The sequence below is a fragment of the Balaenoptera musculus genome, chromosome 9 (genome assembly GCF_009873245.2).
Source record: "Balaenoptera musculus isolate JJ_BM4_2016_0621 chromosome 9, mBalMus1.pri.v3, whole genome shotgun sequence".
Classification (NCBI taxonomy): domain Eukaryota; kingdom Metazoa; phylum Chordata; class Mammalia; order Artiodactyla; family Balaenopteridae; genus Balaenoptera; species Balaenoptera musculus.
The window spans coordinates 100,357,962-100,371,786 of NC_045793.1; the positions used below are offsets into that span (position 1 = coordinate 100,357,962).

General features: G+C 55.7%; 1 protein-coding gene across 9 annotated transcripts in view; it reads right to left on the bottom strand.

Annotated features, from left to right (window-relative positions):
• Positions 1-13,825, bottom strand: part of TNS3 (tensin 3) — a 239,058-nt gene that overhangs the window by 94,821 nt on the left and 130,412 nt on the right. For all 9 annotated transcript variants that reach the window (XM_036863546.1, XM_036863553.1, XM_036863547.1 and 6 more), the window contains 3 exons: positions 5,723-5,852; positions 5,318-5,383; positions 4,247-4,351 (listed from right to left, as the gene is read on the bottom strand). In XM_036863546.1, the coding sequence (XP_036719441.1) occupies positions 4,247-4,351; positions 5,318-5,383; positions 5,723-5,852 (301 nt within the window). The remainder of the gene's footprint in view (positions 1-4,246; positions 4,352-5,317; positions 5,384-5,722; positions 5,853-13,825) is intronic.

A 13,825-nucleotide genomic window follows, 5' to 3' on the forward strand; every position in this document is an offset into this window, starting at 1 on the left:
CCTCCCATGGCACACGGGGCATCTTCTGGCCACTGCTGAGGTAGACAGAGAGATAGGTACACACACACACACGTGCTCACACATACACATACACACATGTACACATCAACACACACATGTACACATGAACACACATACACACCACGTATATTAAATACACACAGACACATACACATATATACACACATATATATGCACACACATACATATATACATACACACATATACACACTACACACACACACACACACGTGCACACATACATACACAAATACACACACACATATGTCTTCCCCATGAGGTCTGCTTATTTTCTCTCCCTGAGCTCATCACAGCATCAGAAACACGGCAGCCCCTAAGGAAATATGAGACACGTGAAAAAGGGAAAATGTATGAGCTGGGGTTACCTCTAGGACGATCTAATTAAAATAGGCCATTTCAGACAAGGACGTGCCTCGTCGAGCGAGAGAGGAAGAGCAGGAGAGCAGCCCCAGAGCCGCAGGCCTCGTGGGAGAGAGGAGCAGGGCTGTGGGCACTTGCTTTGCTGGCTCGCTGTGGTCCTGCATCACCCCCGGCCTCCAGCGGGGGGCCAACACTGCCTCTGGGCGTGGCACCCCGCGTCCAGGGACCTGTGCGGTGCGGTGGGCACCCCCCCAGCCACCACAGCCTGCTGGCGCAACGCGCCTTGTGCCACACGAAGTTGTAGCAGCAGCGACATTCATCGTTGAGCAGCGTCAGCACCAAGGTGAGAGACGGGAACAGAAACGTTTCTGGGTGGAACAGAAAAGTCACCAGAGCCAAGAGCAAGGCCCCACTTGGTGTCGCCATGCTGTGCTGCCACCTGACAGCGCAGGGAAAGACAGACACGTGCTTCTCCCACGTCTCAGGGTGCCACACACCTTCACCGACCTCCTGTTAGACCAGGGTCTCCATCAACCTCCGGGCTTCAGAGGAAGGGATAAGACTGTTTATAGGACCCCGTCGTCTGAAGGATGTGCTCACCGCCTCAGGCTGATCATTTCACGGCATCCTCTCAGCAGCTCTGGAGCTACGCTATTCCCACTGTGCAGCGGAGGAAAGGACACAGGAACTTGTCCGAGGCCACACAGCACAGGCAGAGAGGCAGGAAACCAAACGCAGGCAGCTGGGGCAGAGCTGTGACTCTTAGACCTCCCTGGAACAGGCCGGTTGTGGTCCCCGGGCGCAGAGGACTTAGCCCCGTGGGAGGGACAAAAGGAACAGAAACAGTAAGTACCGCCAACCCCCATCATTCACGATTCCATATCTGAAAATTCACCTGCTCACTAAGAATTCCTTACTTGTAACCCTCAAATCAATACACACAGCATTTCCGTGGTCACTCACTGACATGCACAGAGTGGTAGAAGTTTCCAGGGTCCCACACACAGGCTCGTAGCTGTGGTGGAACAAAGGGACCCCTGCCTTCTCCTTCCAGCTCTCACACCATAAAGTGGCCTTCTCCAGGCCTATTTCATGCCACACTTGTTGCATTTCCGTGCACTTTGTTGGTGCTTTTTCTATGTAAAGTGGCCCCCCAGCAAAGTGCTGAAGCGATGTTCCTCAGAGCCGGAGGCCACGAGGTGCCTTATGGAGGAAACACGGGCGTAGATCAGCTCTGCTCAGGCATCAGTTACATGCTGCCGGCCAGGAGTTCGATGTTGACGAACCACCAATATAGAGTCAGTAAGGTGTCTTTACACAGAACAGCGCTTGCTGCCCTGTCCTGTCACCCGACGCAAGTGGGGCTGCCCGACGCAGCTCAACTCCATGTCCTGGGCCCCAAGCACAGGGCTCACCGTGCAGCCGGGGCCCCGAGGGCAGCGCCCGGAGATGGTCAAGCCCACTGGGGTAGACAGTCACATCTGTCCGGAAGCTCGCCACCCAGCGCCCTAGAAATACATCTTTTCTGTTCACACTGCCTAGAGGGGATAATGCTGTCTGCAGGCCTCACCCTGGCCCAGGGACCAGCAGGTTTTCAGCTGGAAGTATGAGGTTTGCACCTATTTGGTCAAAGAGGCCCAGACTTGAGTCCCGTTTCCACGGTCTCTGTCCTGCGTGATCTCGAACACACGACAACTCACTCAGCTTCACCCGTGATCACCAACAGTACACAACCCCGAAAGGCTACCAGGACCCCTCACCAACGTCTAGCTTTTGATTTCTCTTGGGAACTGCCGCCTTTATCTCTAAAATGGGCCACAGGTTCTTGTGTGGATGAAATAAAATGGCATAGGAGAGGCTCTGGCAGGCTGCCCCGCTGTCTGCCGTCACCCCTCCCAACTTCTCTGTCCTTGAAAGGGCGCCCCACGAAATGCGGATGGGGCAGCGGGACCCCCATCACCCCGCCAGGGCCACAGAGCCGGGAGCAGAGGAGTGGCTCTCCACAGCGACGACAGGACACTTGGAATCATTTGTCCACATCCTCACTCAGACATTACAGGGGGGTCAAGGCCCCTGACAGAAGGCCACTGTGGAGGGTCCATTCCAGGACAGCAGGGGTCTCCAAAGACAAATACGGCTTACGTCAATGCTTCTGTGTGCGTGTGGTTTTTCCCGTTTTTTTTTTTTTAACCAGTAGGGACCAGGGATGGAAGTGCAGATAGAAGAGGGGGCTGCAACATCATTTTCCAGCCAAAAGACACGGTTCCGTAGGCTACCAAACCCTGGAGAGAGTTTTGCCCTGATGGAAGCATGGCTGAGAGAGACCCTGTTTCCTGCCGGCCAAGGCCCCCGCCTTTGCAGGTCTGGGGGCCCAGTTGCGTCCTCCTCCAGGGACCCACGCAAGGGACTGAAGCTCCAGGTGAGAGCTGAGGGCATCAGGAATGAGTTCACCGATGCAGGTCAGCCTCAGCGAGGAGCCCTGGAGAGTTGGGGGAAGGGAGGGAACTTCAGGAAGGGTAATGTTTCCATGGGAGAGAAGCTGTGTATGCTTTCTGGAAGGTGGCTATGCAAGGGTCTGCAGGGCCTTGGCAGCAGGGGCCACAGAGGCAGCACTTAGCAACCATGAGAACTCGGAACGCCACATGAGTTCCACCAAGATCAAGTGCAATTGAGGAGGGGCCAGATAGGGGTAGGGAATTAAGAGGTACAAACTATTATGTATATAATAAATAAGCTACAGGATATATTGTACAACACAGGGAATATAACCAATATTCTATAATAACTATAAATGGAATATAACCTTTCAAAATTGTGAATCACTATGTTGTACACCTATAACTTATATAATATTGTACACCAAGTATACCTCAATTTTGAAAAAAAGTAGATTCGAGAGGTCTAAGAAAATAAATCAAGAGCTACTGGGAACCCCTCTGATGGAAGGCAGTGTGGTGGATGGACCAGGTACTGGACCAGTGCTCAGAGGTACGTGCACATGCTTGACAGGGGCTCCAAGGGAGCGGTCAGGTGATGAGACCTGATGAAACCTGACACAGGCAGGGGCCACCCCTGCTGTGAAACACGCAGCCGGCATTTAGAAACCGTGCCTGAAGTACAACAGTGGCGCGGACTTCACCTCCAGACAGCAGGAGGGTCTGCACCACAAAAGTACTGACACGAGCCCAGACACCCCAGGCGGACAAGTAGAGGAGCCTCGTGGCCCCTGGCGTGGACCGCAGACATCCCCAGCCGCCAGCCCCTGCCAGCCCAGAGATGCACAAAGATGGGCACCGGCGGAGTTACCGCCACAAGACTCGCTTCTAGCTATTTAATGTCTGGACGAAAGTAACTGGACAAAAATGTTTTGATTTTTCTCTCCCAAATCAGGTCTGTTCTCAGTTGGTGGTTGAAAAAGATGAAAGGCCAGTGTTCTCAAGCGCCTGGAAGAAGACTGATCCCTCTTCTTTGAAATCAGCCTCCGGGGGCTTCTTTCTGTAAACCTGGCAGACGCCACCCTTCATTCCTTTCCCCCTTCGTGATACTTGTGACCCAAACTGCGTATCCCGTGGCCAGGAGAGAACATGTTTGGGAGAGACAGACTCACAAAAACAGAGATTAAATGATGCAACCATACAACCAGGACACCAGTGTAATGAGCAAACAGAAATAAAACCAAGCCTGACTCCCACGAGTCCCCTCAGACTCACGGCGGCAGGGGTCCTGGACGGCAGGGTTCCCAGCCTCCAAGCAGACTGCAAGGAGATTTCTGATCTAAACGTGAACAGGCTGCTTTTTCTGGGCCCTATTCTCTGGTAAACTGACACAAGGTAACCAGACTCACCTTCACCGTCTGCGCTCAGGTTCTCGTACGAGTCCCAGCGGATCAGCGGGTCTGCCGTGTTGAAGTCCACAATCACCCCGTGGTCGTTTTGCAAATGTTCACACCCTGCAGGGCGGTGGGACGGGGGCAACAGGCGTCAGTTAGAGAGAAGCCGGCGCCTCTGGGCGTCTGCCAGCAATGAGGCAGAGGAGCCCCCGCATCTGAGTGCCCAAGCCCAGCACTCGGATCCACGCCCTCTCCCACAAGCCCTCCAGTAATCAGAGCTGCTGTGCACCATTTGGGATGAACTGAACAACAGTGAGCACCGCTTGGCAGAAAGGAAAGGCGAACACTGGTCCTCCATCCACCGGGTACGGGGCTCTGGGCGCTGTTTCTGCACTAAGGGATCACCCGGATGGCTTGGCAGGTCAAGGACCCAGAGGCACCCAGAGGATCGGCCTCAGGGCAGGTGGACGGGAGGGGCAGGTTTGGGCCCTCCCTCCCTCGAGGCTCCCTGATCATTCTGAGGATGCCAGGAGGGTTCTTACCCCACAGCCTTGCATTTAACTGTTCATGCCTAAATCTATGGCACTGGGCACAGAAGTAGGGTGCTTCTTTTCCACAGCTATTAAAAACTGAATTAAAAGTTTCACGAGTATGGATCTTGGTGATGGAAATGAACCATTTGCCTTCACGATAAAGGGACTGATTTCTCTTTAAATGTATTTTTAGAAGAAAGGAGAGAGTCTGTTTTGCTCATAAATATTTGCAGTCTGCTATATTTCTAATCCTCTTTAAAAACATGTGGCTGTTTGTTGAGGGAGAAGTAAACAGGGCATCAAGACACGGCCCCAGTCCTAAGGTTCTGGGCCCTTCCTTGGGCGAGTCACACCATCTCTGGGGTCTTATTGACCCACCTGGGCCCTACTGTCTCTAAGGCAATGCCCTCCCACTGTATAGTATCCTATTATTTTTTAAAATATATTATATTTCCAATTATGTGCAGAGGTGGGAAGCCAGACAGAGGCCCCAGCATGTGCATCACCCAACCAGGTCAGCATCCTGCCCCCCAGCATTCTGCATTCTACCCACCTTGAATCTTCTCAGGAGTGGCTGAGAAGACCAACTCAATCTTCCCATTATCAGGAAAACGGTCATCTAAAAAAGAAATCTTGTGTCAACAAATTTGGAGACAATGAGACGGGAAAGGGTGGATGAATTTTGTCTTTATATTCCAACCAGGACAACCCCCTTCCCAAATCTCCAACAGCGCACCAATGACAGAGGAAGTATCAGCAGTTTCACCGTGTCTCTAGACATTTTTCTTTGTTGGGTCAGTTGCCAGTCTTCTGTGAGACTGGTAATGATTTTGTCAATAGGCTGACTTACGGGTGGAGCGGGGGAGAACAGTGAAAGAAACACACGAGGCCGCCGGGGGTCGCCCGCCGAGGGTCCACTGCCCACACCCCCAGTCTGGACTCGGGGCAGGGACCTCACCTTTGCTGGCGTTGTCCAAATCCTCCTTTGCAAACACAAGTCCATAGCCCTGAACGGCCCCGGTGTGAAACTGCAGGCGGAAAATGACGTCTCGGGTGGCCGAGCGGTACTTCTTGTGGTAGCACTTCACCTGGGGTAAAGAGGGTGTGTCCTCAGGGGAGCCCACGCCCACGGAGGGCGCTTTTCGGGGGGTGCGGAGGGCGCTTGTCGGGGTGGGGGGGCACAGGCCACTCCCTTCCAGGAGGGGCTGGGAGTGCGCGCAGCCGCCAGTGGGTCCCAGCCCAGGAGACGGGCTGCAAACGTCACCGCGGCTTTGGTCCTTCTGGAGGACACCTGTGCTGTTCCAACAGGACAGGAATCCCCCAGTCCTCAGTCCTCAGACGGACCACACCTCTACTTTGGAAGACGGCTGAGGAATGAAATTCCGAGGCCTCTTCTTCCTCATTTCATCTAAACTCTCCATGTTTCACCTTAAAGCCTTTCTGTTCTCATGAAAGAAGCAGGCGGTCATCACTTTCTGAACTATGCTCAATATTTATGTTGCGTGCTATAATTCAGAGAGAGAGAGAGAGAGATGGGGAGAAGGGAGAAGGAAGGGAAGGGGAAAGGGAGAGAGGCCTTGGAATTGAAATTCCACTGCTGGGTTGTCCAGACGTCCTGAATGGCCACTTGAGACCAGTCTCCAGAATCACCGGGGCTGTGATTTGAACTCAGGCTGTGGCTCCGTGGCCCTAGGTCCCTGGGAGCAGCTCAGGCCCCTGGAGTGACTGTGCTGTTATGGAGGGTGGAAGCACCCCTTCCTGGCACGTGGCAGGGAAGGGTGGGCAGGGGAGGGGCCCTGGCGTCGTTTCCCACCTTTACACGGGGGCCTCCCTGCCCCTGCCTGAGGGGTCTGTGGACGGCGCTGGCCACGGGGAGGGCTCGAAGGTCACGGCGGGGTGGCGTGCTGCAGGAGAGGGGACCCTGCCTCCCTCCCATGGCAGGGCAGGGCTCCTTTCCAGGGTCCCCAGGGATCCAAGACCAGAAGCAGGCTGGATCGTGCCCTCAGACACTCAGCAGAGGTGGCCACTCCCTGCACGGAGCGTGCCCGGGAGGAAGGGAGGCTGGAGGTGCAGGGATCTCAGAGGCAGCCATGCTCACAAGAGACTCTGCTCGGAAAAAGCCGGGCTTCAGTGATTCTGTGCAAGGTCACTGACCGCCCGGACCAGCGATGCGGGAGGATGCCGCAGGTGACCGGTCTATCACCTTCACCAGTGAAACCGCCACTCGAGAGAAAAAAATAAAGGCCCAAGGAGCCGCGGCCAGCGTGTCGGGAACTGTGCCCCTTAGGGTAGACCCCGAGGTCGTCTACCTTTGTGCTCTCTACAAGGAGACAGTCTGAAGAAAAAATGTAAACAGACCGTCAGGGGAGTGTTTCACGTTGACAAACGCGAGCTGAGCATTCACGAGGCGGGAGGTGCCAGGCGGCCTGTGCACACGCGGCCAGTGGGGATGCAGGCTCAGGCCTGGCCTCCGGCCCCTGGCCAGGGAACCAGCCAATGAGAATTCTGCAGAAGTGTGAAGCCTTCAGTTTGCTTTCCAACAGCAAATGGATCGCCGGCCGCAAGTCCTCTCCCACCTCGTCGGGGTCCCTGGCTCCTCAGCAGGGCCCCCTCAAAGGCTGTCCCCTCAGCCTTCCTTCCGGAGTGTGCTACTTGCATCCTCGCCCCTCCAGGGCCCTCGCCCCACACTGACCGCGCTGCCCACTCAGCAGAGGTCCCACACGTGCTGCGGTGGAGACTCCCACGCAGAGGACGTGCCCATCTCTGTGGGGTGATGGACCCCCCCCCCTCCGTTTGCCTTTTTCCACTGGTACCTTGGAAGTACGAGGGAAAAGGGGAGAAGACTGGAGAAAAGGAAAGAGAGTTTCAGGCGCACACCAGTCTGGCCCTTAAATCTTTATCAATACTGAGGGGGGGGCTTCCCTGGTGGTACAGTGGTTGGGAATCCGCCTGCCGGTGCAGGGGACACGGGTTCGAGCCCTGGTCTGGGGGAATCCCACATGCCACAGAGCAACCAGGCCCGTGAGCCACAACTACTGAGCCTGCGCTCTAGAGCGTGCGAGCCACAACTACTGAGCCCACGCGCCACAAGTACTGAAGCCCGCATGCCTAGAGCCCATGCTCCGCGGCAAGAGAGGCCACCGTAATGAGAAGCCCGCGCACCGCATCGAAGAGTAGCCCCCGCTCGCCACAACTAGAGAAAGCCCGCGTGCAGCAACGAAGACCCAATGCAGCCAAAAATAAATAAATAAATAAATTTATTTTTAAAAAAAAATACTGAGGGGTCCTGAGGCTGTAAAATAACCCAACAAGGCCTCCAGAAGCTGACATCCACTGAGGGAAGCAGCCCCAGGCCAGCCCACAGGGTCATGCCACACAGAGCTGGTAGCTCCCCCAAGCTGGCACCAGGTGCCTGTGGGCAGGCAGAGCCCCAGGTGGACACGGGGGCATCGCAAGGCGCTGGGTAAAGAGGCATGTGCAGCCTGAGGGCAGCACAGAAGGCCCTACGACAGCTCCCTTTCAGGGAGACCTTCTCCTGCTCTGAGTTAAAGGGTTCATCCTGCAGGCAGGTCTTGACGGCAGCTGATCCCAACCAGGAGCCCCCAGGCCCAGCTCCCACCTTCCCCAGAACCCAAGACGTTCTGTGGGCTCCCCTCCTCCGGTCTCACCATCACTCATCACAGCAGACACACACACACACACACACACACACACACACACACACACACACTCACACACGAGCATGACTCATCACACACGAATCCCAGCCCACTCCAGGCACCAGGCAGAGGTCACCACATGCCCTGGGGCTCGGGAGGGACAGCAAATGGGTTCACCCGCCCTAGGCTGCTGGCTCCCAGTCATCCTGGGGCACAGGCACCTCCCCAGGCCCAGCGTGACTCCAGTGTCTAAAGACTCCCAGTTTCTCACACGACAAGGGTTCAGGGTGGAAGGAAGAGCGGGGTATCCCACTGCCACAGAACAGCCGCCCTCTGCGCACACATGCCCTCGCCGAGGGGTTTCCGGGGCCCCCTGACGAACCTCGCCCGCGGAGACCTGAGCCCTCCCCACACTCCCGCCCGTTGTTTCACCGTGGACTCCTCTTCCCACTGCTCAGGATGGTACCCGCCACCCCCTCAAGTCCTCCTGGCCACCTCAAGAATGACCCCCACTGTCTCCTGAAGGCACAGAAAACCCCAGAAGTCTCGGTCACATGGGGTCCTGGCGGCTCCAACTGGAAAGGAGATGGACCCACCCAGCAGGAGCCCCGCCCGGGGGCCTCTGGCACCCCCTGCAGAGCCAGGAATGATGCATCATCCGCATCAATCAATCTTAGTAGCATCAGCGACAAGAGACCAGAATCATGCTCCTAACACCACGGAAAGAACCGTCAACATTTTGCTTGAGAGTAGTGCCCAAAACGCGCCTTTTAAGGTATAAAGTATTGGTAACGTTTTGTAACAATTAGAGTGATTGAGGTCTGTTAATACCCCCTTCATCCCTTCAGCGTTAGCAGTTTTGTTTACCTAGGTCTCCCCAGAGAGTTTCTAAGAGCACGTCAATCCTCTGCCTTTGGATTTTAGAATATCTGCATTTGAAACAACAATTTCAACCCACTTCGCTGGTGGCCCCGGTGGCTGTCTACACAGGCATCAAGGAATGTGCGTCCTCAAAGGAGCTACAACCACACACGCTTAAAGGTTTAATAAGCTTGATGGTTGCCTTCCTAGGTCAAAACACCTGCATTATCCAGCGCCAGCACTAACCATGATTTCACTTGGAGGTGAAAATGATTTCAGAGGGTGGCAAGGCTGTAACTCACTTCCTAAACCATTAGTAGGTCAGCAGTACTGGCTGTGAATGAAAACACAAGTAGATCCACTGGGCCGAGATGCAGAACGGATCAGGCCCGATCCAGGTCCAGGAGACCCAGGGCACAGCGGGGGAGAAGGATGCACGCACAGCAAGTCCCAGGACGATACGGCACAACAGAAGTCCTGCAACGACCTCCGCAGGAGCAAATCCAGAGGGGCCTGCGGACGCATTCATTTTCCCTGATCTTACGTAAGTGCCCTTAGCAAGAAACAATAAACGAAGGTGCTGTTTGTTTGCAATGGCTCCTTGGGAAAGTCCCCTCTGTTGAGAAGTCGGGTCGCTGGAGCGAGGTCACGGAGCCCCGCCCCACAAGGACAGAACGTGTAAGTGGCCACGGGGTTTGCACAAGCAGAGGCAGCAAGACCAGGCATGTGGATGGGAAAGTGTTTACAAGCGCATCAGGGCCCTGGACCACCGCCAGGCTCCTCCTGACGGGCCTGCGGCCCATGCAAATTCCTCAGCGAGGTTACATAACGACACAGCTGCGCTCTCCAAAGCCTCTGCCCTCCCACCCGACAGGAGCATGTTTACTGAACACCTGAGGCTCTGCTGCCCTTTACAAGTTCTGGGGTGGACTCGAAAACCTGACCCTCAGTGCAAGCACATCGCAAAGACGGGCGGGTCAGGGGTGCGGTGGGAAGGTGCGCGCGGATAGGCTGGCAGTGTTCAGGCGAAGCTGGACAGCGGGTGGGTGTCACCATGGCCCCCAGTGACAGCCCTCCCGCCAGCCCCCAAGTCGAAGGAATGACAGACGGAGCCCCCTCCACTTTCCCACATAGCATTCTCAACCCGAAGTGCTGGCGAGGCCTTACTTCTTGTAAACTGGACCCCTGTGACCTTTGTTAACCCGTCTCAATGCAGAATCCCTCATGAAGAAAGAGGCAGGTTTATCTGCGTACGAGGCTGACATTTACCAAAATCAAGGAGGGGAGAAAATCAAAGGACAACATTCCGCCTCACAGGATGGTGACCAAAGTGTCAACCTTCCCTGGGAGCTCCCTTCCACTTCCCAGAGCAGAGACAGGCTCTGCAGACACCAGAGCCCAGCCGAGCCCTCTGCAGCTGGGGGTGGGTAACCTATAAAAGCATCCTCTGCAGCTTAGGATTCTGTCCAAGTCACAACCGGTTGCCAAATTCTTGAAGAGAAATTAAACCGCCTACACATTAGAACCTTTACACAGAAAAGGCCCTGAAACATTCTCCGTCTGCAGCTTTCTCCACTGAAGGAACGCCCACTGGATTCGCAGGGGTGCGCACCAAGCAATGGCTCCCTGAAACTGAAGGACAGGGCAAACCGAAGTGCAGGGGTCTCCCACAGTTCATCTGCGACCAGGGGCTTCTCCTGCCTGGAGACTCTGGAAACCAGGGCCAACCTGCACAGCAGGAGGGGAGACGGCTCGCGCTATTCCCCAGGAAGCTCTGCCAACACCAAGGAACGTTCTGCCACCCAGCTACTTCCCTGTGTTGATCCCTCAGGTCATTTTCAGGTTGAACCAACAGCCCTGGGATTCGGAGGAGCCCACAGATCATGCAGCCTAATGTGTCCCCCAGAGATTATGATCTGAGTGTGGGGATGCCCTGGGCCCGTCCTCCAGGCCGGACGGCACCACCTCAGAGACCCTCCTCTTCGGACGCACTGGAATCCTCTCTCCCACCCGTGAACCTTCAGATCCTGCCCCTGTGCACTCGTGAACACACCAAATTCTACCTGCACGAGAGCGGTCTGCCAGCTCATCTCACTCAACAGCTAGAATCTAAACTCTTGGAAGTAGGACCTGTGTGTGATTCACATTCACATCCACCATGTTACCTGGTTCAGGACATACGCTGTGGGGAATGAATGAGAGAACAAATGACAAATCAGAGCCAAAGGTACTGGAGAACCAATGGTACCTGATTTCACTATTAACCTTACTAGAATAAGTTTATTCCATAATGGGTTTATTCAATGGACACAGGTATTATGGGCTGAATTCTGTGCCCCCAAAATTCATATGTTGAAGTCTTAAAGGTGGTTAAGGTAAAGTAGGGTTATATAGGTGGGCCCTAATCCAATCTGACTGGGGTCCTTATGAGAAGAAGATCAGGACACAGACACAACACACACACACACACACACACACACACGAGGGAAGATGATGTGAAGACACAGGGAGAAGACAGCCATCTACATACCAAGGAGAGAAGCCTCGGGAGAAACCAGCCCTGCTGACACCTTGATCTCAGACTTCCAGCCTCCAGGACAGTCAGAAATGTCTATTGTTTAAGCCACCCAGTCTGTGGTACTTTGTCAGGACAGCCCTGGGAAACGAATACAAGAGGCTAGAGCTACTTTGAGACTTCTTAGAGATCAATAACTAAACTAAACCTCCTAGGTAATCATTTCCACGAATGGTGCAAGGAAAAATTACCCTGTGTGATGGAAAATTACCCATGTCCAGCTGTAACCCGCATCATCCTTCTCCCATCTGATAACGATGCAAAAAATAAGTGCAGAGTGTACAAAAATGAACTGTAAACACAGGAAGTATAAATCAAATAATAATTCAGTCCAAAAATACTCCATGTTAAGAATGCATAAAGGTGCAGGAAGGGGCTGGTTTTATCAAGTTAAGCATTTCCTGTGAAGAGATCCCTATTTGCCGGCCTTTCCAACAGAAGCAAAAATTCACAGACAGGGTGACTTCAGGGCACAAAACATTCCCCTCAAGAGACCCCATGGTGACAGGACACCTGAATGCCAGACCTCTCAGGTTCCTGCAGCATCGCTCAGGGCTTATCCAGCCGGCTGTCCCCTCACGCAAGAGGCAGCTTGCAGTTCTTGCTGGGGTGTGAACTTGCCCAGGGACTCCCGCTTCAGGGGCGGGCTCTGGGCAGTAAGCTGGGGACGATGGCACACTGGGCACAGGGTCCCCTCTTGGCTCACAGCAAGCGTGAGCCACCACCCCTGAGAAGCACAATGACTGGCTCTGGAGAGGCTGGGACAAGTCAGCCGCCTGCCTCAAGGGCTGGGCATCCACTAGGGAGGCAGACGAGGTACCCACCTATGACGGATCATCGAACACGGCCTCAGGGAGGGCACAGCCATGTGCCCCAGTCGTGCCTGCTGCGGGTGACACGGGTGGGAGGCATTAGCAAGACCCAGAGGAAAGGGCCATGGGGCCGTGTGCAGAACAAACCAGATGATACAGGATCTCTGGGGCTAAGTGACTGAGGGGGCAGGACACCCAGGGGATCCCATGCCACATACAGGAGCCTGGACCCTCTCCCCCGCCGCGGGGAGGATGCTGGGCCATGGCTGTGGAACGCCGTGCTCGGACGGGGCCAGGGCTCCGGGATTCAGGATCCACGTGAGTGGAGGACCTGCACGACTGACGAGAGAAGTGGAGCCAGGGGACGCCAGGACGGAGCTCCCATGCAGAGTCTGCGGAACAGGTGGGGACGGTCCTAGAAAGCAGCAGAATGGAGGCCAGGGGGCTGGTGGACACCAAGGGCTGAACCTGAGGCCCGAGGACCGAAGGCAGAAGTGCAGAAGAGGCAGCGTGGACCCAGCGAGAGAGGCACGGGGCCAAGAGGACAGCACTCGGGAGAGACGGACGCCCAGAGGACACCCGCGCGGAGACCCGCCGGGAGCCGGAGGGGGACCAGGAGAGGGGCTCCACAAAGAGAAAGGGCCCACGTGACAGTGAGTGCCACAGAGACGGCCACCGGGATGCGGTCCCTGGGATGCGGCCGGAGGGAGGGCAGGGACGGAGGGAGGAGGGAGGGCAGGGGCGGTTGGGCGTAAACCATCCTTTGCTAAAACCTGGACAGGAAAGTGGGCACGCGGAGGCAGGGGTGCCCACGGGGGAGGAGGAGGCTGATCGCCGGGCAGAGAGGGGCCAGTGCTTCCTCCCCAGAACCTCTGAGGAGGGGTGCAGCCCACGTGCTGAGGCCCACACCAGCCTTCTTGCCATTCCTCCCACCTGGGCCTGTGCTGCACCCCACCTCTGTTCTCCCGTGACCGTGAGGGCCCCCTCCCAGCGCTGTACGAGGAGGAGGGGTCCACTCCCTCTGACGGCTCTAGGCTGACGGCCCCCTAGCCACACTGATGTCCACCCTTCCCCCTCCCCACCCAGGCCTCGCGCGTCTCCAGAGGTCTCGGGCAGGTGCTCCCCAAACCCTCGCTGGCCCGACGCCTTCACCC